Source organism: Dama dama, chromosome 6 (assembly GCF_033118175.1).
Source record: "Dama dama isolate Ldn47 chromosome 6, ASM3311817v1, whole genome shotgun sequence".
NCBI classification, from domain to species: domain Eukaryota; kingdom Metazoa; phylum Chordata; class Mammalia; order Artiodactyla; family Cervidae; genus Dama; species Dama dama.
In genome coordinates, this window is record NC_083686.1 from 12,155,065 (window position 1) to 12,181,297 (window position 26,233).

Here is a 26,233-nt window from a genome sequence, read left to right on the forward strand (position 1 = left end):
CTGCCTTGGAGGATATGAAAAATCAAGTGAAAGCCATGTCTAATGACAATATTCCCTTTTGGACTTCGGTCCTGTCCTGGGTAGAGGGAGACTGGTGGAAAACTATTGTAACTGTTGTTATAGTAATCTTAATCATACTGCTTTGTGGGCCCTGCTTCTTACAATGCCTTGTGAATTTTGTAACCCAGAGGTTGATAGCTTTCTCTCATGTGGGCGGCCGGAGAGCTAAGGTACAATATATCTCAATGAATGATGCTCGTTATGGAAACTAAGAGCATCAAGAGGGGGGAATGAGGAAGGAATTCATAGGGCCTGGACTCCATCTCAGGCCTGTCCATGCTGATCGTACCCAGCCACCTCTCCAGTGAACTCTGAGCTCTGTGATTAGCGCCTATGGGAATGACAATGGAAGGATAAGACCCCGCTCTGGGCAGGGGAATCTTGAAGATCATATCCAGGTTACTCACAGCCTAAGAGGAAACATACCCTAATCATCCTTGCCTCCAGACAGGTCATAACTTTTTTCCATATCAGAATGTAACCACAGGCTTATCGATTATTAACTGGTTGGGATGTGACCGCAGGCTTATTGATTATTAACTGTTTGAACACATAACACATAAATGATGAGGTTATTGTAGTTGTATTTACGCTTCCTTTGTTTATGTAAGACTCAAGGAATTTGGGGTGGTGGGTTTGGACACATACACGTGAGGTATAAAAGATTTTCACAAATGCTGGTCAGGGTCTTTGGCTAAGAGGAAACTCTGCCTTGGGCCCGCTGGTGTAATAAACTGCACTCCACTATCTGCATTGTCCTTCTGAGTGAGTTTGTGTCCCAGAAAGCGTGACTATAACAACATGACTACTGGAAAAACCATAGCTTTGACTATATAGACCTTTGTTGGCAAAGTGATGTCTCTCCTTTTTAATATGCTGTCTAGGTTTGTCATAGCTTTTCTTCCAAAAAGCAAGCATCTTTTAATTTCATGGGTATAGTCACTATCTGCAATGACTTTGGAGCCCAAGAAAATAAAGTCTGTCACTCTTTCCATTATTTCCCTATCTATGTGCCATAAAGTGATGGGATCCAATGCCATGATCTTAGTTTTCTGAATGTTGAGCTTTAAGCCAGCTTTTTCACTCTCCTCTTTCACCTTCAAGAGGCACTTTAGTTCCTCTTCACTTTTAGCCATTAGAGTGGTGTCATCTGCATATCCAAGGTTATTGATATTTCTCCTGGAAATCTTGATTCCAGCTTGTGTTTCATCCAGCCTGGCATTTCTCATGATGTACTCTACAGATAAGTTAAATAGGCATGGTGACAATATACAACCTTGATGTACTCCTTTTCCAAATTGGAACCAGTCCGTTGTTTCATGTCTGGTTCTAACTGTTGCTTCTCGACTTGCATACAGGTTTCTCAGGAGGCAGGTAAGATGGCCTGATAGTCCCATCTCTTTAAGAATTTTCCATAGTTTATTGTGATCCACACAGTCAAAGGCTTTGGCATAGTCAATAAAGCAGATGTTTTTCTGGAATTCTCTTGCTTTTTCTGTGATCCAATGGATATTGGCAATTTGATCTCTGGTTCCCCTGCCTTTTCTAAATCCAGCTTGTATATCTGGAAGTTCTTGGTTCATGTACTGTTGAAGTCTAGCTTGAAAGATTTTAAGCATTACCTTGCTAGCATGTGAAATGAATGCAACTGTGCAGTAGTTTAAACATTCTTTGGCATTGCCCTTCTTTGGGATTGGAATGAAAACTAACATTTTCCAGTCCTGTGGCCACTGTTGAATTTTCCAAATTTGCTGGCATATTGAGTGCAGCACTTTAACAGCATCTTTTAGGATTTGAAATAGCTCACTTATCCACTTTTAATCCAGCACCACCAGGATCACACACTCCTGACATTTATCATTTGTTATTCAGGTCCTGAAGTAACTTTGCCATGTATGGATCCCTCTCTCTTACTTAGTGGGCCAGCGCATCCCCAGTAAGGCTAGTTTAGTATTTGATCCAGGATAATGGTTGAGTGGCCAGGAGGGACATGGGAGAAATCCCGAAGAGAGCAAGCATTGCTTTGTGAGGTTTCTACCTTCTCTGGAACCCTCGTAGGCCCTTGGGCTTCCCTTGTAGCTCAGTTGGTAAAGAGTCTGCCTGCAATGCAGGAGACCCAGGTTTGATTCCTGGGTCGGGAAGATCCCTTAGAGCAGGAAACGGCAACCCACACCAGTATCCTTGCCTAGAGAATCCCATGGACAGAGGAGCCTGGCAGGCTACAGTCCATGGGTCACATAGAGTCAGACACTACTGAGCATCTAACACTTTAACTTTTACCTTTAAAGGTGAGCACATCAAGAGGACCCTGCCCCGATGACACACCCTTTATTTAGACGATGTGATCGGGGAGCTAAAGCCTAAACCTGATGCTGTAGGTGGGATCCCTGGAAGGTAAGTGACTCTTGCAAGTGGAAGGAAACTAGATAAATTGTGAACAGAGATTACACTGCAGCAATTTCCCTTTTTTAAATTGAAGTATAGTTGATTTACAATGTTGTGTTAGTTTCTGGTATATGTATATATAAAAAAGAATATGCATATATTCAGTAGGACCTTGTTATCTATTTTATATGTAGTAGTATCTGTTAACCCCAAGATCCTCATTTATCCCTCCCCAACCCTCTTTCCCCATTTGGTCATCATAAGTTTTTTATGTCTAGGAATCATCAAGTAAGTTCATTTGTATCACACTTTAAATTCCACACATAAGGGATATCATACATTTGTCTCTGTCTGACTGTAGTATGATAATCTCTAGGGTTCATCCATGTTGCGGCAAATGACATTATTTCATTCTCTTTTATGGCTGAGTAGTATTCCATTGTACATGTGTCACATCCTTTTTATCCATTCATTTGTTATGGACATTTATGTTGCTTCCATGACCTGGCTTTTGTGAACAGTCCTGTAAACACTGGAGTGCATGTATGTTTTAGAATTTTAGTTTTCTCTGGATATATGCCCAGGAGGGAGTGGGATTGCTGGATCACACGGCAACTCTATCTTTAGTTTTTTTAAGGAAATTCCATACTGCTCTCCATAGTATATGCTAGACTGTGGCCATTTTAAACCACGACCTTCAAGTTCTTTGGCATTCCTTTAGGCTGTGTGGAAGCCACATCCCCTCCCCTTGAGTCTGGGATCTGTGAGTGCTTGACCAATAGCAACAGATGGAAGTGACACGCTCAGCTTCTGAGTCTACGCTTTAAACAGTAGCTTCCATTTCCTGTCTTTGGGAACACCATGACAGGCAGAGTCATGGCCCCAAAGATGTCCACACCCTCGTCCCTGGAACCTATGAAAACGTTGTGTTACATGGCAAAAGGAACACTGAAATGAAGTAAGGATTTTAAAACAGGGAGATGATCCTGGGTAACCCAGGTGGGTGGGCCCAATGTATCTACACAGGCCCTTAGGAATGAAGGAGGCAGGTGGAAGGGGGGTGGTGGTCAGAGCCAATGACAATGGAAGAAGAGGCAGGAGAACTTCAAAATATCAGAGGGATTTGTGGGACTTCCCTGGTGGTCCAGTGGCTAAGACTCCACGCTCCCAATGTAGGGGGCCCAGGTTCCATCCCTGGTCAGGGAACTGTTGCTAGATCCCACATGCCACAACTAACGATCCTGCAATTACACATTGAAACTAAGACCTGTGCAGCCAAATATATATATATATATATATATATATATATATATATATATATATATTTTTTTTTTTTTTTTAAAGAATTATTTGGTGGAGTTTTGCTGGAAAGGAGACCCAAAAGTGGTTAATAACTGGAGAAGCATGAGGGAGCCCTATGTGGGGTGTGTTTGAAGATGGGAAACAGTACAACACACTGGTATGCAGATATGAGCGATGCATCTCAAGACATCCTGAATACACCCAAAGTGAGGCATGGAAAGGCTTGGAGAAGCTGCAGCTCTGCTAAAAGCTAGTCGCTCACATTGCTTTCGAAACAAAACAGCTACTCATGACATTTCTGCCAAGTTGGCAAAGTCCTGTTCCTCAACCTCAGGAACTGAATCCATTGCTTAGATGACATCTTTGTGGCCCTTTGGGGAATAATTTTCTCTTCTGTTAAGTCCCAATCTTCCCTTGACCCAGAGCCTGCAGTTCAGCATTGTTTTTTGTTTTAATGCTACTTTACATTTTTTAAAAAATCTTTTAAATTGAAGGATAATTGCTTTATAGAATTCTGTTGTTTTCTGTCAAACCTCAACATGAATCAGCCATAGGTATACATACATCCCCTCCCTTTTGAACTTCCTCCCGTCTCCCTCCCCATCCCACCCCTCTAGGTTGATACAGCGCCCCTGTTTGAGTTTCCTGAGCCGCACACCAAATTCCCGCTGGCTATCTATTTTATATACAGTAATGTGAGTTTCCATGTTACTCTTTACAATTAGTCCTTGGGTCTCCTTGGTAGTGACCCAGTGGTTAAGAATCCACCTTCCCATGAAGGGAACACGAATTCGATCCCTGCTCCGGGAAGATCCTGTATGCCGTGAGGCAGCTAAGCCCACATGGGCCACAACTACGGAGCCTGCGCTCTAAAGCCTGTGAGCTGCGAACTGCTGAGCCCTTGCACTGTGGCAGAGTAGCCCCCACTCACCGCAACTAGAGAGAGCCCATGTGCAGCAACAAAGGCCCAGTGCAGCCAAAAATAAAGAAGTACATCTTTTTAAAAATTAGTCCTTAGTGTATACAAAGTGTTCCTGATTGCTATGTTTTTTACAAGTTCCATGTAAACATTTCCTAAAATCTGCCACACGCTTTCCCACCTCAAGACTCACTGAGCTGAATCAAAGACTTTGTGATATTTTTAATTATCTATTTTTGGCTGTGCTGGGCCTCCCCGTGCTGCATGGGCTCTTCTCTAGTTATGGCGGGTGGGGGCCACTCTCCAGCTGTGGTGCACAGGCTTCCTATCGCAGTGGCTTCTCCTGTTGCCGAGCACAGGCTCCAGGGCACACCAGCTTCCAAAGTTGCGGTTTGCCCAGCTCTGGAGTTGTGGCACATGTTTAAGCGAAGGGTAGTTCTCTTACCTGTGGCCACAAAAGAGGGCAATCTAAAAACCACTACTCCCCAGCCCCATTCCCCTTCCCCAAACAACCCTACCTATAAAGATGTGGCTCTTAGCTTTTCCTTTCTAATGCATCTCTCTTTTGCTTAAGGATAGCCAGAGACCTTTGTTGTTGCATAAAACCAAGGAACCCTGATACAGCCAGTACTAAATCCTGTTAAGTCTCCAAGAAAGACCATAGCCTCCCAAGCTAGGTCCCACACATAGATCTGGGGAGAGCTTCAATCTGAGTTTTACCCTAATGAGCTAAGTTCGATTCCACTACCTCTTGTGTTCCCAGACACTTTGAACATTCTAGCTTCTGCAGAGACATCTCTGCCCAAAGTGATGACTGGAACAGGATAGTTTTGGACTGAGACTGCAGGGTAGAATCACCCAGAGAACTCTTCATAAGACAGCCTTGTCATCAGCTGCATGGGAGTGGTAGGCCTGGATGAACAGTGTGTAACCCGGGTCGAAGACTTGGTCTTGACACTTGGGACTGTCAGGGACATTTTTAAGAGCACATCCTTGCTTCTATCATATCCTTGCCTTTCACGATAAACATTCACAACTGTTAATTCTATTATTCACTACTATTCTGAGTGGAAGCTCCCCCCACAGGCTTGTTTAGAAGCAGTAACAACACTGCTTGACACAATTTTTATTTATTTCAAACAACTCGCCTGCCAATGCAGGAGGCGCAGTTTCGAACCCTGAGTGGGAAAGATCCCCCGGAGAAGGAAATGGCAACCCACTCCAGTATTCTTGCCTGGAGAATCCCATGGTCAGAGGAGCCTGGTGGGCTACAGTCCATGGGGTTGCGAAGAGTCGGACACAACTTAGCGACTAAAACAATAGGAAAAGACCCATAATCAATCTGCATAGCATTTCTTTTACAGAAACAGGGACAGGGCATGATCTCTTTTAAGCAAATTTATTCAAATGTCTCTTTATAAGCAACAGAGCCATCTCCTTACCACCCTAGTTGGCCACAGTATCAGCACTGGCTAGCTGGGTTGTAATAAACTGGATTAAACAGAAACTCTCAGCCTTAGGTTTCTATCCAAGTAGTTAAACTTCACAAGAAAAGAGGGAAGGAAGGAATGGACTTCCCTTCCTTCTACTTGCAGAACCTGCCCCAAGAATCTGTGGGAGTTGTCACTGGGGCGCTGTCCCTTGGCTCCACCCAAGTTCTCTCTGGAGAATCTGAACCCATGTTCTCTAATCCCACTTTCTGGGTCTGCACCTCAGCTTTGCACTAGAGCCGCCCATCGCTGACTGACTCAGCCTCCTGATTCTGACCTTTGCCTAACTTTGCAGCTTAACTGAAAAGACTCTCTAGAAACCCTCCCATACCTGTGTACACAAACTGGGCTTGATTCTGTTTACCGATCATGCCTGCCCATTCCCATTCCTGACCTTAGGTCGATTTTGTCTTCCAATCCCTCTCCGTTACCATTTATTGGGTGAGTGCCTACTGTGTGCTGGCCACTGTAACAGGTGTTTCATAAACATTATTCACATCACCCACAACCCAGCGACACAGATTTTGCTCCTGCCTCCAGCTGGAGAAAGATTCACTGCTACTCAAGGCCGAGATTAGCCAATGCTGCAGGCAGGCACAGGGTGTGAGCCCAGCCAGACACAAGTGTGAGGGAAACCTCGTCCCTGAAAGCCCCCAGGCTTGGGACAGGGAGGCAGAAATCAGTGCAGGGTACTGAAGATGTCACAATGCTTATGACATTTCAGGTTTAATGTAAACATGCTTGCATTGGCAAGTGCTGATCCTGTCTTCCACTGGTCTTGGAAAGGCCAAGTAGCCTTCTCTGAAAAGAAGCCTGATTTCTATCGTCAACTCAAAGTGCTAATAGCTGAAAACAGAAACTACTCCAAAGTTTATAGTAACAAAACCCACAAGAAAGCTATAAAAATATTTTATTTAAATATTAAGAGAAAAATTACACATACTTAAAATGATTAAAAGTTCCTATGTTAAACAAACACTAAAAACCCAATAATTTACACAGTGATAAAATCCCAATTTGGGAAAACACAAATCCTTTCAATTGGTCCTCCCCCTAACAAAACTATTATCAAAATGAAATTCTATAGGAATTGCTGACGTTGGGTTAAAGGCACATGACACTATCACACCTTTAAATACACAGCCAGTCACTTCATACAATGAATTGTTACCCCTTAAATGCTCTATAATACTGGAGTACATTATGCATCTCTAATGAAAATTTGTTTAAATTTTTACACTAACAGTTTTTCCAATGATCCAAACAGATTAACACTGCAAATTAAGTTATTCCTGTCTTGAATAGAAGACTTCTAGAGTCTGAAAAATTCGCTAATCACTTGAATTTAGAAATATGCAAATGAAATATAATTTATTCTGATTTCAGCTAGAGTTATAAAGTTAAAATTCTTCCAAGGAAACCATTCACTTTGTAGATGCAAAAACACACCATAGCTTTACCATTGTGTCTGCAGTGCTTTCAGCTAGCAGGATGTTAATCACTGACACGACCTTCCACCTGAAAGAAAATCCAAGTGAGACAATCTATCTTAGACTGCTGGATTTCATATTTCAAAGCTCAGTTCAATCTCCCCATCTACAACACTCTGTGGCTCTGTTACCAAGTATAATTTGATGTCAGCAGTAAATCAAAAGCATAGTATTAGCAGTTCTTGCATACTTTTTCAGTAAATAAGAAGGTACAGTCTTTTGTTACTAGATTCACAATCTAGTGTTTTTTCTAAACTATAATTCCCGAAAACGTGGAAAAAGTCAATACTGAACAGCCAAAGAGTCAAAAGCAAAGAGGCTCAGATGAGGGAACGTTTTTGTGGCGACAGGTCACCAAGGACAGAAGACGGACTGTGAGAGTCCAAATGGTCCCAGACACAGCGGCATGTGTGTGTGAGCAACTATTTTCAGACAGACAGTCAGCGAGAGGACATCCATTCCTTCTTAACCTGGTTATAGGGACTTTCCTTTAAAACTCCAAAGGGAAAACATGCTGTCTGTGAGCTGAAATGTCAGTCTTCATTTGCACCCCAATAACTGAGCGTATTACCTTTTACTTCTCTGGGCCCCGTTTTCATACTTGCAAACTGACACATGGAGTAGATTTCCTCCAGGTTCTGACATCAGCAACATGAAGAGAGGTCTTTTTTACCAAGCCCCTAAGCATGAAGCCTGAGTGCTCTCAGGACATTCTTATTTAGTAAATGAGTTATCTGACAATCAGCAAATAGACCCCACTGAGAGGTGGCAGGCCCAGGGATGCAGTGGTCTGTGGGGAGGCAGAAATTCTATAACTTGGAAGAAAAAGGCTGATGTGCCATCCATCACACTTTTACAGGACAGTCGTGACAATTAGAAAACAGCCTTTTTTTCTCCATTGGGTAAAACCTCCCATTAATCCTGTATTTCCATTAACTAAGAATGATCCAGACATCCCAGATGGTGCAGTGGTAAAGAATCCACCTGCTAAGGCAGGAGATGCAAGTTTGATCCCTGGGTTGAGAAGGTCCCCTAGAGTAGGAAATGGCAATCCACTCCAGGATTCTTGCCTGGAAAATTCCATGGATGAAGGAACGTGGTGGGTTATAGTCCACGGGGTCACAAACAGTCAGACACGACTGAGCCACTGAAGATGCACACAAGAACCATCTGGCCAATAGTCATCTGTACAGAAGCTGATGGAAGTTAACTGCAATAGAAAATGGACTACTGTGTGAACGTATCTGTAGTGAAAGATACCCTCCTCATGAGATCTTGGACCGGCAGGGTGACTTCTCTAAGAAGCAGCCCCTTAGAACTAAATAATACAAAAGGGAAGGGATCACAGTCCCTTTCGTTGCAGAGTTCCATGGACAAACAGCTTGGTATAAACAAGGCTGAAATAATTTACTAGTCTGTTATTGCTATGTCCATTATTGCTATGTCCACTTGTGGCTCATCTGGTAAAGAATCTGCCTGCAATGCTGGAGACCTGGGTTTGAACCCTGGGGTAGGAAGGTCCCCTGGAGAAGGGAAAGGCTACCCACTTCAGTATTCTGGTCTGGAGAATTCCATGGAGTGTATAGTCCATGGGAACGAGAAGAGTCGAACATGACTGAGCAACTTGCACTTTCACTGAACACTGTCATGAGAGACTACTTCCTTATTAGAATTACAATTCCAGAAATCTTACCTTTAGAAGTCATCCAAGGAGTGAGGTCAACATTACAACCCCCATAAACTGGGTAAACAGCAGCAGTGGAGTGAAAAATGACCACACGTGCCATAAAGCAACGTTGAAGCTGAAAAGGACAAAAAACCCACACCATTGACAACTGTAGCTGTACTCTCTACAAACATACTGTACTGTAGAATCTAGATTTAGAAGACTCACTTTCTACCCAGGTTGGTAAAGTTCATTCAGCCAAGAACTTTACTTACATGTATACAGTTTCTCAGACATGTGATTTAGCCAATATTGGAAATATCACCACCTCTTCACAAAGTACTTAGACCTGGAATCACTAGAGCTCCTCTAATGAGCGCTGAGCTGGCTGAACAGAGACATCAGTCTCCTAAAGTGAAGTGTCTGTGAAGGAACATGAAATAAAATGGCCACAGCCTGCTTTTACGATCTCACACACCACCAAAGTATCACAGTAAAAAAGGTTAAAGTATTTTCCCATTAGAAAACAGAATGAAAAACATCATTTATAAGCTGCTATTAAATTCTCCATTGAGAAGAACACTATTCCTGTCACCAAGGTTAAGAATAAAACACTTTCTAAAGTGCAAATGATTTTTATGGACCACATTTTTTAAGAGCTGAAGCTAATAAAGGAAAATTATAGTCAATTAAGTGTTTCAGAGAGTTGATGATTAATATATAATACTTTGACAAGTAGAAATTTAAATAGCTACAATCCTACTGTGCTAAAAATAAATAACATTCTTGGGAGTGATGTTAGTCTTCTAAGAAATTGTTGAATAACACACCTGTCTACACTTGTTCCTGAAAAGTTAATAATAACCACATCACAGTGTAACATGTCAAAAACCCATAAACTTCAACTACAGAAAAAAAAAGACACAGAAAAAACACATTTACACTGAATATTGGAAAAGACCCTGAAGCTGAGAAAGACTGAAGGCAAAAGGAGATGGGGGCAGCACAAGATGAGATGGTTAGATAGCATCAGACTCAATGGACATGAGTTTGAGCAAACTCTGGGAGACAGTGAAGGACAGGGAAGCCTGGAGTACTGCAGTCCATGGGGTCACAAAGAGCTTGACTCCACTTAGTGATTGAACAACAAATGTACAATGGTGTGTGGTTCTCCCCAAACTAAAATTCCATTAATATAAAGAGAGGAAAAAACCCTAAAAGGCCAAACACCATGTTCAATATAGTTTCCTCACTGGCTGGCAGGAACCATGGGATTTACTTCCTTTGTGTTTTTCTTTAGTGAGCAAGTTATAAAATACTTTTATAAACATTAAAAAAAAAACAACACTTTTTTCATTGACAACCTATTAGTTTATGAAAAGGGATATTAACTGTGGCATTTTTTATAATGGCAAAAGAATTTTTTAAAGAAATCAAGCTGGTTAAATAAATCATGATATATCCATGCAGTGATAACTATGTAACCATTAAAAATGAGGCACATCTACACGCACCAATACGGAAGAAATACAAACTCAGTGTAAAAAAAAGATCACTTTGGAAAACAGTTTGGCACTATTTACTGAAGTTGGAGGCATGCATACCCAATAGGCCAACGATTTCCCTTCTAGAGAGACCTATATATACATATGTATGAGTGTACACAGACATGCAACAGAATTATGCAGAGGTATGCATACAAGAATGTCTTGTTTATGTCTCGAACGTCTTACTTAACAGCATCACACGTGACAACCTCAAACTGGAAACAATCCAAATTCTATCAAGAGCAGAATGGATAAACTGGAATTCAGTTAAAGGATGGAATGTTGAACAGCAATGAAAATAAGCAACTGTTACGTGCAACAATACGGAGGATCATCCGTCGCGTCGCATGTAAACAGCCAAAGGTAAAAGAACAAATACTACAGCAACCCATCTATATAGAGTTCAAAAAAAATAAGTGTTTAAGAGACGCAAAAGAAAGGAACTACCAGGAAGGTGGGGACAGTGTCTTCCTGTGGGCAGGAAGGAAGAGGGGATGACCGGGGCGGGGGGCAGGGGAGGGGTTACTGGGGGCGGCACCGTTCTCCTCCTGCCCTCGTTAGGGTTTACACAAAGGCTCACTGCATGATAGTTCTCCCAGCCGTACAACTGAGATTCTTCCACTTTTCTGTGTTAAACTTCACAATTAAAATTATTTAAAAAGCAAAATGCAAAATATATATAGTATGTTACCATTTTTATTTTAAATTACTATATAAGTAAAGAAAGACAGTACTGAAAAGAGAGTCAGAGACTTTCTCGTTATCCCTTTTCCTCCCCTGTGGAATTCTGTACCGTGTGTATCACTACCCGATCAAACAATCTTTATTCCTATTAGTCATTCCACAGGTAACTCACCAAATTCCTGCTATGATAAAAGTAGCAGTTGTAATAGGTATCAACGCTGGATACTTGATATCATAATCTTCAATTCCATGATACCACTCCAGGTAGACGATGCAGTAAAACGCAATCGACACGCTAACGAGCAACAAGGCACTGCCGACAAGAAACCAACTGCAGAGACAAGATAACACCCTTCCGTTATCCTCTCACACGTCGTCTCTGAGGCCCAAGGGCAGATAGTCTTTTCTGACACATCCCAAATGTGACACAGGACAGCTGCTGGCTAACCACACCAATGGCAGCAATCCCATTCGTAACAGTGTACGTGCCTGACAAAGGTTTTACAAGCTTATCTTTGAACACAGGTGGGCTGAATGGTGAGACCTGAACCACACACAGGGTGGACAGCTTGGTTTTTGGGGGTCTGCCCTGTTTTCTTGGCTGTACCTGTGTCTGCTGTCCCACCAGCCAGGTGTGACTCAGCCCTGCTACTGGAGCAAGGAAGTGTCTTTACGATTCTTCGGATTAGAACTTCCAAGCCTGTGTTCTGCAATTTTGCTCCGACTGTGTGCGCATAACTTGGGTGTAGACAATATAAACTACTTACAAAGGCTCTTCAGTTCCCGGAAGCTGGCCTAGAAGTTCTGTGACTGTTTAGCAAATATGGACACAAAATTGCAATGATTTGTTTTTAAAAGTGCTGAATGACAGCACTTAGCAAATCAGGGATCTTAAAAGTTTTCATTAATAGACAAGATACCTATTTCTAAGAAGAGTGTCAACTGGGGAAGGGGCACAGAGGGACCCAGTTACTCAATACCGGCTTTCAGAAAGTCTAGATCTAGCAGGAAATGGGTGAGAAAGATGAGAGTGAGACACACGAAAGGATGAAAAAGGAAGACTTTAAACACACATTGTCTCTCTTTCATAAACTAACCAACCAAAAAAGAACCCTTGTTACAGTACTGCATTTTCTTTAAAAATACAGGAAAAATAGCAGCTTTCTGGTTGTTTCAAAGCTTTGAGTGTGAGATTAATAAAGATTTCAACAGATACCATCAACTTCTCCAAACTAGGCAGGGTTTCTTGAAATAATGAAAATCAGTTTGGAAGGAGTTAAACTGCCTGTCATAAAAGATTTCTAAATGAAACGCTCACGTTCCTAGACTATCTCCCAGTACTCCCCCAAGGGGCAATGGCTTTCTTCTCCTTCCAACTTCATCCAAGACCTGGCTCAGTCTATGTGAGGAAGCCTCATCAGCCCTGGCCAGGCACAGGGACATGGCCAGATCTGGAAAATCAGAGGAAAGAACTCTTTTTGAGGAAACAGAGGCAGCCTGCGCAGACCACCTCTGGGCAGCACTCTCACACCGTGGCTGCTCCAACTCCCCACGAACTGAGACCTCGGCAAGAACACAACGCTGTTCAAAATTCTCAGCCTCTGGGTGGGTGTTTCTGTCTCTTTTCCTCTAAGATGACACTTTTTCGAGGACAGACTTATGACTGCCACTTCCTTTTCGTGCCCCACTGCCCTGGTCTGGCGGTCAAGTCAGGCTCTGCCACACACCTGGGCATGCCTCTTACTCCTGCAGGCGCCCCCAAACATCTCACAGTGGAAGAAGCTATTCCTCACCTCCCACCTCCCTTAACTGCTAATACTTAGTATTCTCTTATGTAAGGATAGAGAAGGACACAAATGGATAAATCCTCTCATCTCTTCTAAAACCTCAAAGACGCCCACCTCCCGAGGTTGGCGTATGGTTGTGAGAGCTGGATGGTAAAGAAAGTAGAGCATCGAAGAACTGATGCCTTTGAACTGTGGTGCTGGAGAAGACTCCTGAGAGGCCCTTGGACAGCAAGGAGCTCAAACCAGTTTATCTTAAGGAAAATCAACCCTAAATACTCCTTGGAAGGACTGATGCTGAAATTCCAGGATTTTGGTCATCTCATGCAAACAGCTGACTCACTGGAAAAGTCCCTGATGCTGGGAAAGATTGAGGGCAGGAGAAGAGGGTGTCAGAGGACGAGATGGCTGGATGGCATCACAGATGCAATGGACATGAACTAGGACAAACTTCGGGAGACGGTGTGGGACAGAGAGGCCTGGTGTGCTGCAGTCCATGGGGTCGCAAAGAGTCGGACATGACTGGGTAACTCAACAACAACCTGAGATTGGGCAAGACGAGGAGCCCCTTCAAGGCGCTCCTATGGTGTCCCACACGCTCATACGCGAACACAGCACACACCACGTGACCTGTTCACCTATCACAGCGTAAAATGAACTGGTGGAGGGTGAGAATCGCGCCTTGTTCATCACTGGCACCGAAATCGGACTCGCTTCAGGTTCTCATTAAATATTCAGTGAACGGAGGCGCGGCTGACACGGGTGGTGTTTGAAGTGAATGGTCCCCCTTTCCCCAGCCAACTGAGAGAGACAAAGCAGCCAGGCTGATGAAGATCAAGTGTCAGCTTTTTTTTTTTTTTTAACTAATGGAGCTCTGGAAAGAAGACGGCTTTGGTGAATGGTAACAGAGTGCTTCCTCACACTGAAATCCAGGGATAGACAAGACTTAAGTCACTGGGCTTCAAGACACAATGAAAACATAGAGACCTTCTCATCTTAGGGTTGCCCCATGTAATGATGGTGCGGGGACTTCCCTGGTGGTCCAGTGGTTAAGAATCCACCTTCCAATTCCAATGCAGGAGACACAGGTTCGATCCCGGGTCCGGGGACTGAGATCAAACGTGCCTCGGGGCAACTGAGCCAGGGCACCACAACTGCTCAGCTCATGTGCTCTAGAGCCTGTGCTCGCCAACAAGAGGCCCCTGTGCCACAACCAGAGGGACGCCCCCACGCACTGAAGCTGGAGAAAGCCGTGCACCACACCGAAAAAGCCTCAGGGCAGCCAAAGCAAAAAACAATTAAAACTGAAATTTTAAAAAAAAAATGTTTTTTATAAAAAGAGCTCCAAAAATACAAAAACAAACAACAACAAAAACTATGGCACAGACAAGCATCCCAGAATCCATGCTCCCTGTGAGCAGCTGGCTCCAAAGAGAAAGAAGGTGCTGAGTTCCAAGTCTGGTTCTGCATCCCAAACCTCGTCAGGAGGTCCAGCACCTCCCAGGGAAGGAGCAGTGATGGGGAAGGACAGGGAAGCAGTGGTGGGGAGTGTTTGGGGAAAGCTCCTCCTTGTGGAGACAAGGAAAGTGAACACGCTCTCTCCCTCCCACAGTTTACATCAACTCCCCCACCCCTGCTGTCCCCTGGCTGCCTGCTCCCTCACTCTCCTCAGGCGCCCCTCCTGCAGTCACCGCCCCTCCTGAAGGCCTTGGCAGAGAAAAACTGTATGCCCCCATCCCCAGTGAAAACACCCCATCAGCAGTCCTGTCTGCACCTTTCTAGCCTCACTGATGTGTGTGTGTGCTAGTCGTTTAGCCGTGTCTGACTCTTTGGGACCCCACAGACTGTAGCCCACCAGGCTCCTCTGTGCGTGGAATACTCCAGACAAGAATACTGGAGTGGGTTGCCATGCCCTCCTCCAGGGGATCTTCCCAACCCAGGAACTGAACCCACGTCTCCCGCATTGCAGGCAGACTCTTTACCATCTGAGCCACCAGGGAACTCTGACTGACATGTCCAGACAAATTACACTTGCTCTCTAAGAGAACCACCCCTCCCAGTGCCAGCTCTAACGCTCACCAACACCTCCCCCGCTTTTTCTATTATCTAGGGGCCTCCAGAACACTCTCTAACGTTCAGTGAGGACTCAGGAGGGTGATCAACAACCCCCCCACCATCCCCACCGTCAGCTCCTGAAAGAGATCTCAATCCACATGAAAGATGGACTATCTGACATCCTGCTGCAAAGCTCCTGACCTCGCACCAGTGAACTCTGGTTCACTCTAGTTCAATCACAGCCTGTATGTGTACCTCATTGGCCACTAACTACTCTCTAAAAATGAGCTCTGAGACCTGATTCTCATCCACCATAGTTCTCATTCCTTCCTCCCAGGGCTTGTGGATCTGATCTCCTAAAGCCCTTTAGTTATTCTCTCTCCATGTTTTACAAATCATTAGGTCCTTCTTAAATTCACTGCCTTCCTCATCCTACAAAACATCTAGGCTGAAAAGGCCCACTGAAATAATGTCCACTCTGTTGCACGTGCTCAGGACGTCCACTATTTTTCAACTTTGTATCACCAGCACCTCTGACACCCTGGCTGGCAGAAAGCAGGTGCTTACTAAGAGTCGAACAAAACATAATGTGAAAAAATAAGAGTCATCAAGTTTTCTTACCTACTGGTGTGAAAGTTTTCTTTAACAGTTTGAAAGAAATCAACATAATAGGTAACAACAATGGATGCCAAAATCCAGAACCCAGAATGGATATTAAGTCTTGGAAGAGGTTTCTCCTTTTTCTCAACAGCTGTAGAGGTTTCTGCAAATAAGGGAGATTTCAACTGATCAAGTAACCATTAGCTTCACAGGAAAAATTACACCTATTTCAAGTCAAATAAAATAATTTCCTAGAGCTTTCTAACAGCCAGATTCTCTATTAAGAGTACCAATTTCTTCTGTAAAGCCACCAAAATAGGTTTATATTTTTAGAAATAATAGGAGCTGCTATAAAACTTGTTCAGTATTGTCAACTTTTTTCCACCAAATGAATTTTGAAACTAAATTTACTTATATAGTCTTTTGGGGAAATAATAATGCCATCTGGTAGTGTAGGAATTTTAATGTGCTTCATATATTGGCTAGGAAAGTGATTATTTCTGTTAATTCAGAAAAATGCAAGTGGCAAACATTAGAACACAAAATGGACTTGTGATTTTCCAAAACCACTACTTACAAACACTACATATTTTTCTTGTTTTAAACAAACACAACCTTTTCAGGCAGCTTGAAAGTGGAAAGGTCACACTGGAGGTACAGTTCCAACACCATACTGTCTAGACTAGTGATGGACAAGTCAACTTTCTTCCATCTGGGACCTGATCTGAAAGAATAACTGGCTGGCTTTGGGTCAAATAGGGTCTAACAAGTTCCCCATGTGACTAACACACCCTCTCTCAGTTCATGTGAGAACCACTGGTATGAATCCGAGGTTCCTGACTTTAGCTGACCATCAGAATTCCCGGGCACCTTACTCATAATACAAATTCTGGGAGACACCCTCAAAATTTATAAACCAGAAAGCCTGATCATGAAGTCTTCTGTGTTTATTTTTTTAAAGGTAATAAATACACAACGTTTTAACATCATACAGGACAAAAACTTCTAAGGTGAAATCTCTTTCGATCCTTAACCTCAGTTCCCCAGCCCAAAGCAACTACCAGTATCAACGTCTACTGAGTTCCTGCATATTTTATGCATCTACAGGTGAGCATATACTTCATGTTATCTGGTTGAGTCCAAATGGTGGTATATCATACTTTGTTCTCCGCCTCCCTTTGAAAATTACCCACTCTGGTACATAAAGTTGGCCTGCTGTGTGACGTACATCTGTATTTAACCAGCTCCCAGCTGACGAACAATTAGATGCTTCCAGTAGTTCTCTGTTACTAGCAATAGCACTGCTGAGATTAAACACTTTGCACATGCGCATACGTCCTTGTGTACTGCTACAAATATGCTTCTTTTCTGGGAGACACAACCAGTGGATTTTTTTTTTTTAACTTTAATGGATACTGCCAAATACGTCTTAAACCAGCTTTCCGGGGAATCCTGAAGCGCAGCTGAGATGAAGATGCGGAAGGCTACCTGATCTCTAACTTGCAGAACTACTTTGTAAGCCTTGATAAAAACAAATCCCAGTCCCTCGGGAATGGGTGAGCCTGCGGGAGGTCGGCGGGGCCGGCCGTTTCCGGGCGCCTCGCCTGCGGGAACCTCGAGGCGGCTCGGAACGTGCCCGGGGGGAGCGCCTCACCCGGACTGGAGTAGCCCTCGCGTTCCAGTGAGACCTCCGCGTCCGGCGGGAACAGGTACCGCCGCCGGAGCTGCTCCCGAGCCCGTAGAGCATCCATCTTGGTACCACCCAAAAACGGGACGGAAGTGACGTTAACCTCACCGGAACTTCCTGTAGAGACATCCTGGCGGAAGGAGGGTTCCTGTCTATGAAAAGTAGAGACTATGTTGTCTGCGAGGTTTTAGTTGGTAAGAACGTAGGGTAACGTTGACTTCGCTGTCTCCGTGCTCAAAATTGCAAACAGGATTTGAATTTCGAAATCTTGACCTTTCCCAAAGGAAACGTCTGTTTATTCCGAGCTACGGAAAGCCAGAAGGATAAAACTTACCCGTGCCGGCGGATGCGCGCGGGCGGGGCTGTAGGTCCCTGCCTTGGTACTTGGCTGCTTCCCGCTCTCTGCATCCGGAACCGTCCGTGTCTCCCCTGTGCTCATAGCGTCTCAGCCCGTCAGCTTCTTTCCTCCTCCTCAGGAATCGCCCAGCTAGACTTGAAAGGGTTGGAGGACGCCCAGGAGGAGGAAAGGACCGCTGGGCCGGGTTCGGGAACCTGCGGTGGAGCCTGGGCCTGGCACTTACCGCTTGGACGGACTCCGGGCAAGAAATAAAAACCTTTCTGAGCCTGTTTGCTCTTCTGTACCATGGGGATTATACCTGCTTCCTGGATATGTTTGGGGGTTTAAATGTGAAGCACCTGTGTGTGGTTTGTGTTAGCTCCCTTCTTAAGACTTTTGTGAGAAATTGCCCAAAGCCAGAATCGGGGGAGCTAAACAGGTGGTTGTTGTTCAGTCGCTAAGTCGTGTCCAACTCCTTGCGACCCCACAGATTGCAGTATGTCAGGCTCCACTGTCCTTCACTATCTCCCGGAGTTTGCTTAAACTCATGTACATGGTATTTGGCCAGGAACCCGCCATTTCAGTTCAGTTCAGTCGCTTAGTCGTGTCCGACTCTGCGACCCCATGAGCCGCAGTACGCCAGGCCTCCCTGTCCATCATCAACTCCCGGAGTCCACCCAAACCCATGTCCATCGAGTAGGTGATGCCATCTAGCCATCTCATTCTCTGTCGTCCCCTTCTCCTCCTGCCCTCAATCTTTCCCAGCATCAGGGTCTTCAAATGAGTCAGCTCTTCGCATCAGGTGGCCAAAGTATTGGAGTTTCAGCTTCAACATCAGTCCTTCCAATGAACACCCAGGACTGATCTCCTTTAGGATAGACTGGTTGGATCTCCTTGCAGTCTGAGGGACTCTCAAGAGTCTTCTCCAACACCACAGTTCAAAAGCATCAATTCTTCTGTGCTCAGCTTGCTTTATAGTCCAGCTCTCACATCCATACATGACCGCTGGAAAAATGATAGCCTTGACTAGAAGGACCTTTGTTGGCAAAGTAATGTCTCTGGTTTTAAATATGCTGTCTAGGTTGGTCATAACTTTCCTTCCAAGGAGTAAGCGTCTTTTAATTTCATGGCTGCAGTCACCATCTGTGATTTTGGAGCCCAGAAAAATAAAGTCAGCCACTGTTTCCACTGTTTCCCCATCTATTTGCCATGAAGTGATGGAGCATAACTGATGGGAAATCTTAGTTTTTATCTTAGTTACATTCAGAAAACTAAGATTTCCCATTAGTCATGCTCATAAACTGAAAAAGGCTCTTGTCACTAATTCGGAAGTTTTCCTCCATCAATAATCGTTTACAGGACTTCCCTGGCAGTCCAGTGGTTAAGACTCTGCCTTCCAATGCCAGGGACATGGGGTTCCATTCCTGGTCAGGGAACTGAAATCTGACATGCCCTGGCAGTATGGCCAATAAATAAATTTTTAAAAAAGATTTCAAAGGCAAATGCATGAAGTTAGAGTTATGTAGTTGTAAAAAAAAATAATAATAATCCTGTTTACTATTCTCCTGCCTCTTTCCTACCATGTCATTTGTTGAGAAATTTTGTTCTTAACCCTTCCAACCTTTGCTGAGCATCTACTATCTGTTAGGAACTCTTAGGCACCTTGCTAGACAATGGAGATAAGATAGATAAGACATGAGGTTGCACTTGAGGAGCTCCTGGGCTAAAAGTGACCACAGAGACTTACTACAGTAGAGAGCAGTATTTATAAATGTGTGAAAGCATTTCATTCATTCAGTTAACAAACGTTTCTGAGCAGCTACATCTGCTAAAATGCTGAGGACAGAGATAAGTTAGATCTAGTGGAAGAGACAATTTCCATCCAAGGCTGTGACAGAGATACTGTATATGGGCTGAATAAAGGGCTTCCCTGGTGACTCAGGTAGTGAAGACTCTGCCTGCAATGTGGGAGACCTGGGTTCGATTCCTGGGTTGGGAAGATTCCCTGGAGGAAACTGGCAACCCACTCCCCTATTCTTGCTTGAAGAATCCCATGGACAGAGGAGCCTGGTGGGCTACAGCTCATGGGGGTCACAAAGAGTCAGACACGACTAAGTGACTCAATGAATAAAGGGCAGCCTTTCATTCTGCTGGGCTGTGTGGAGATCACAGAGCGGCTTGAGGTGGGTTGTATACAGGGATGGATAGTCCAAAAAGTAACCCCAGAAGTAAAATTTGAATTAGTAGTCACTTTTTAATACCTTCTATGTGTCCTGAGTATTTGCAGAAGAAATGTAATAAATATTCAAGAAAAGAATGTTAAGTTTCTACAGGTTTATTAATATCATTTCCTCAGCCTTTCTAGCAAACACTTCGGCACATAGGATTTAACAGCTGGGTGGATCATATGGCCTTCCTACACAATACCTTCTTTTTCCTGTCTTGCTTCCCCCCCCCCCCCTTTTTCTTTTCAGACTTGTAAAGAACCAGAGTTCACCTCTTCAAAGCCACCTGGGGTCTTCACCCTCCCTTCTCTTCTCTCTGGTATGAGGCTAGAAGCCTTGTTAATAGGAAGCAAATTCCTCATCAAATACAGTCTTCTGTTGATTGTCTCCTTTCGAAAAGGTCAGCGCAGGGTCTCCCTTGTAATTGAATATTCCCAAGAGCATCTCAGGCATTCCAGGGTTTCCATATGTAGTATGTTCAGGTCAGATCCGTTTCCCCTTTGGTGGTTTCAGAGTCTTTGTATTTGGATCTGAACTCCTTTCAGCCTTTTTCCCCCCTAATATTTTAAATGCACAGCTTGCAGACCACATTGATGATACCTGAAAACAGGTTGGAAAAAATCCAGTGTTAATGACCACATCTTCATTGCTGGGGCCCATTAAATAAGTTCTTCAATGTGTGTACTGTGCACCATAATGGTAGATATATGATATCAGATTGCTACCAACCAAGAAATTCTGTTTTCAATGTGGATTACTTGTGGGGGAAAAATAAATTTGACCATGACCTTTGCTGGCCTCGCCTTAGCAATGCGGTTAGGTCCAAGGTGTTTATTGAATCCTGGCTCCATCGTTCTGGAGTCCTTGGGCAAGCTGTTTCATTGTCCTAGGTATCAGTTTCCTCATCAGTGACACCAAGGGTACCAGAGTGAAGATACATGTATGCTGACTGTTTCGCTTAATGCTTCCCTTCCCATGGCCAAGCAGGGTTATGTTCAGGTTAAGTCATTGTTTGCTGCTTAATTGGGCTTGCCAGGTCTTCTGGATCTGCTTCCTGCTTACCTCCTTATCAGTTCTTCCTTTCTGCTTGAGCTCCAGTTTCTCTTTGTTGCAGTTTCCTTTTGCTTGGGCTTTCCCAGTTGACTGGGGGCGACAGTCACATCTTAGCAGTGCCTTGCAAACACAATTCAATAAGTCTTAGCTGTTGTTACTATCCATTGTTGACATTTCACAGATTTCTGAGCCAAAAATAAAAGAAGATTTTTTTCAAACTAATGCTAATTTGAGTGGTTTTCTGATACTTGCAATCGTGAGGCCGTACCAATACCACCCTCTCATGTACCGTGTTCTCTCTTTGTACCATGTACCTGCCCCCTTGGTCTTTCACTGGACTGCAAATACCTCCAGGAGTGAGTTCATATATGTGAAGCTCTTAGAAAAGCACCTGACATGTGGACAATGCTCAGTAAATGATAATATCTATCATTTGGAATGCAACCCTTTATTCCAAAGACAAAGGCAGCTTTTTTAAAGTCTCCCTTTTATTATATAAATAATGCAATGAAATATGTCTCTCTGCATGTCTATTTCTCTGATAAAAGCAATAGAACTGGAATCACTCAGTTGAAAGAAAGATCTACATTTTAAAACTAGCTTCTTTCAGAAAGTGCAGACTGTACTACTTAACTTGTAGCAGCAGTGGGCAGGAGCAACCATCTTCATCATTTACACCAACCACTGGCTTTATCATTCTGGTAAAAATTTTCCCAATTGATAGGTGGAGGGAAAATCTATCATTTCAATTTTTTATTAGCAATTCTTTTCACACACTAATTGGCCATGTGTACATCATTTTTCTTTGGGGATTTTCATCCCTTATTTTTTTTTTTTATAGATTAAGGATATCATTGAATATCAAATTTGTGGGTAGTATATATTTTTCCAGTTTATTATTTACCTTTTGAGGGTGATCATGCTCATACCTCTGTTTTGTTTTGTTTTTCTTCACTCTCCAGAGTCTGTTATGGACAGTTTGGATGAATTTGCCATGTGGGGGTCTAAATGGGTGATCCAGGCAGGTGGAAAGTGCCCAGGCAGTGCTCGTATATATTCACTCCATAGTGACTACAACTCAAACCCTCTTCACGTGGACCTAGTTATTCCCTGTCCATTTGTTACTCAACTAACTACTGGGAAAAGTTATTTTAGTTAACCACAACTGAAAATAACTAAGCAACAATAATGATGGCCATAATAATAATCCTTACAAAATACATGTACAATTAAAAAAAAAAAAGCAGAAGGAAAAGAACCTTGGGACTTCCCTGGTGGTCCAATGTTTAAGACTGTGCTCCCAAGGCAGGGGGTATGGGTTCGATCCCTGGCTGGGGAATTAAGATCCTGCATGGCAAAAAAAGAGAAAAGAAAGAAACTTAGTGGAATGCCTCTGAAGTATTTCACAAGACTGAAAGACAAATAGGATTTCAACCAAGTCTGAGTGAGGGTGACACCGAGGATGGCTCTTGGAAAGCAAGCAAGAATAAGCCTGTAGCAGATGGCAGTGAGCCTGCCCCCATTCCTCTGGCCCTTAGCATTTCTGTGCATGCCAGCCTGCTGCTGACTCAGCCCAGATGTCACTATGCCTGGGGTTCTCTCTGGCCGTTCCTTTTTAAGTAGTGAGAGAGAGAGAGAGGGAATTCTTGCAGAAGGGAAATCAACATGAACCAAACTGATGTCTACTGAACTAGCAAAGGCAGCCCTCAGGCACCCTTTAAGGCCATGCAGCGTGCTATTTTTTTGGACAGGGTGTTGGGGAGAAGAGTGGAGAAACTGTGGCTGCTAGCTCATCAGGCAGAAGAGAGACAGGTGCTGGTCTCAACCAAAAGATCAGGACAGAGAAAACGATCATTCCTAAAACAAGAAAGAAGAGGAGGTTGGTAGGCGGGAACTGGCCTAACACTGAGAGGCTAGGTAGGCAGGAATACTAGCCGGTGCGTGTCCCCAAACACTCCTAAAATTTCTGGCTGTGTGGCCAGTTTGGGAACTACATTTGGGTCCACTGGGTGCTGTGGGAGGACAGTCCCTTGTATTAAATTGCTGTTGAAACCTGCTATCAGGCTTACAAACCCAGAGAAGGATGAAGGTGTGTCCTGGCTGCCTCTCCTGCCCAGGTGCCCAGAATCTTCCAGGCTGTTAATGCCGGTCATACCAGTGACACGATCTAAATTATTCAGGGCCTAGAACTTGGCCTGTTACTAATGTCATCAAATAAAACAATTTTTTTTCCTTTCATACAACTCCTATATTTTCAATAATATATTCTACTGTTGTAACCACACGTTTTGGGAAACAAACTCACTCAAAAGGACAATGCAGATAGTGGAGTGCTGTTTATTACACCGGTGGGCCCATCCAGGGCAGAGTCTTCTTAGCCAGGGACCCCGAATGACTTTAGTGAAAACCTTATATATCTTAAGTGTACTGCTTAAGCCCACATCTCCAAATTCCTTAAACCTCGCCTGGAAAGTGTTAAAGGGAGATACAATCAGGTTACAGCCATGATTCATAATCAGGAGGGTCAGCTGGGTATACATTGTAGCCTACACCGATGGGTGCTGTAAAGATTACAAAGGTGATTGACTACATAGGGGATTATTGCATTCTTTTTGGCGACGGGAAATCTTGGTATGGAATCTGGTGCTTATCAGTCCCGGAGGCCACTTCGGCCATAAGTATGTTATCCCCATGGCTACCAGGCATATAGTCCAAAGCTCACTGAAAGTGCGAGATGGAGTTTCCTTCTTTTTCCAGATGGAGTCAGCTCAGACTGTCCCTTTCCTCCCTCACTATCTCACACTGTCATCCATTTCCACTAAATATACAAATTTAGAAGGCCTATTTTAGCCATTTCTTGAAAGCTTTAATTGGTAGAAGGGATAAAGACAATACATTCTGACATCCAGTCACCACAAAGTATCTTGAATTCGATAAAACCATTAAAGGGCTTTCTGATCTCATGACCCATTATGGAAACCACTTGGAAATCCTTGGCCTGGACATTCTTTTTAAAAAAAGCTCTACCTGGAATTTATAATGATGATCTAAATCATCAGTGCTAGGAAAAGGCAAATGCAAGCAAAGATGGGGATCCTGACCTAAGGGGGAAAAAATCTAAGTTATCAGGGAAACACCTGAGTTTGAATCTTGATTCTGCTGCTTACAGTGTGACCCGGGGCAAGTCACTTAAGCTCCCTGTAACTCATTATCAATGAAGTGGATACGGTAATATCACCCTCCCAGAGTTGTTGAAAGATTTAATTATATGTATATGCATGCATATACATATACACAGAAAGCTTAGCACAACACCCTCGCCTGCTACCACGACAGTGCTTTGGAACCACTCCCTCTCTTTCTAGACCCAGTATTCTCAAACATCCTCAATTAGTAGAGTACCAAGCACTTGGGGGGGGGACCTCATGAAATATGGATAAATGAGGCAAAAAATTTTGTTGTTCAGTAGCTAAGTCGTGTACCACTCTTTGCAACCCCACAGACTACAACACACCAAGCTTCCCTGTCCTTTGCTATCTCTTGGAGTCTACTCAAATTCATGTCTGTTGAGTCAGTGATGCCATCCAACCATCTCATCCTCTGTTATCCCCTTATCCTTTTGCCTTCAACCTTTCCCAACATCAGGGTCTTTTCTAATGAATTGGTTCTCATTAGAAAGCAAAAAATTAAAATAGCCACACTCTATAAAAATTTATGTCAATTCTCACAGCATCTAAACTAGAATGGAGGGTGATAAGGGCCAAGAGGCTGAAGAAATTTTAGGCAGGGACAGCTTAACAATGAGAAATTTCTATTACCTTAACCTTTCTCTAAAACTGAGAAGAGCGATTATCATTCCAATTTTAACTATAAAGTCTCTCTCTGTTCAGGATAAAATTGGATGGAGCAGGGTAATCCTATAATGTTACCATTAGTATCCGATGTCAATGTGATGCCAGATCCCAAGGGCAGTGTTGTTCAAACTTTCCAACAAAACTGAGTCTTTACCCACCTTTGATCTACAGTGGAGAAATCTAATATATGGATGACCATAGGCCTCCAACAGGTCACCAGGAAGGCACAGCAGCAAAGGTCATATTTCAGCAGCTCACAATACCTTCTCTGTGGACAAACAATGGCCTGACCTTCCCATCAATGTCTGACCTTTCAACTCTGACAAACGTATGTATTTTCTCAGCAATTACAATTTAAGCTACTAAAGGGGCAGTTTAATCACTTTTATCAAAGGGAATAAATTAAAGCTTCTCTGGATCCCAGAACAAAAGAACTCAACTAGCCTTTGTGGTCAAAGAAACTTCTTTTTTCACTGGTGCACACAGCTTTTCTCAGAAATCCTCACTGTTTGAAAGCAAGACGGAAAGTTAGAAGGAAGGTTCAGCCCCAAATTACAGAAATTAAAAAATCTAAAAGGACAGTCACAGAGTATCTGTTAATAAGTAGATGTATTTTTTCTTTAACTGAGGGAAACTGTTATTCTGATTTATCTTTAACATCATTCAAGGCTGAAATCTGTGAAAACTTGGAGATGATGTTTTCCAGTTTTATAACCTAGTGGTAACCCCCAGAGATTATACTTGACAGCGTTGAATTTTACAGCTATTTTTGAGGAGCTAGATACAGAGATGGGCTTTCCAGGTGGTGCAGTGGTAAAGAATCCACCTGTCAATGCAGGAGATGCAAGTTCAATCCGTGGGTCAGGAAGATCTTCTGGAGAAGGAAATGACAACCCACTCCAGTATTCTTGCCTGGAGAATCCCACGGACAGAAGAGCCTGGCGGGCTACAGTCCATGGGGTTGCAAAGAGTCGGACACGACAGCATGCATACGTGAAGATACAGAGATGGAAATTTAAGAAATATTCAGTTTCAGTGCATTTGGGGCAAAGTAAACAGTTTATAGAGTTTATCACCTCCTGCTGTCTCCCATGT

The 26,233-nt window shown here is 43.5% G+C and overlaps 1 protein-coding gene across 1 annotated transcript; it reads right to left on the minus strand.

Moving 5' to 3' along the window:
• Nucleotides 1–7,049: 7,049 nt before the first annotated feature.
• Nucleotides 7,050–17,789, minus strand: TMEM128 (transmembrane protein 128). Its single transcript, XM_061145517.1, has 5 exons — nucleotides 17,637–17,789; nucleotides 16,004–16,145; nucleotides 11,716–11,874; nucleotides 9,340–9,448; nucleotides 7,050–7,674 (listed from the first exon to the last, which is right to left on the minus strand). Exons 1-4 carry the CDS (start codon nucleotides 17,731–17,733, stop codon nucleotides 9,349–9,351), a joined length of 498 nt encoding a protein of 165 aa, XP_061001500.1. The 5' UTR covers nucleotides 17,734–17,789; the 3' UTR covers nucleotides 7,050–7,674; nucleotides 9,340–9,348.
• Between the last annotated feature and the right edge of the window lie 8,444 nt (nucleotides 17,790–26,233).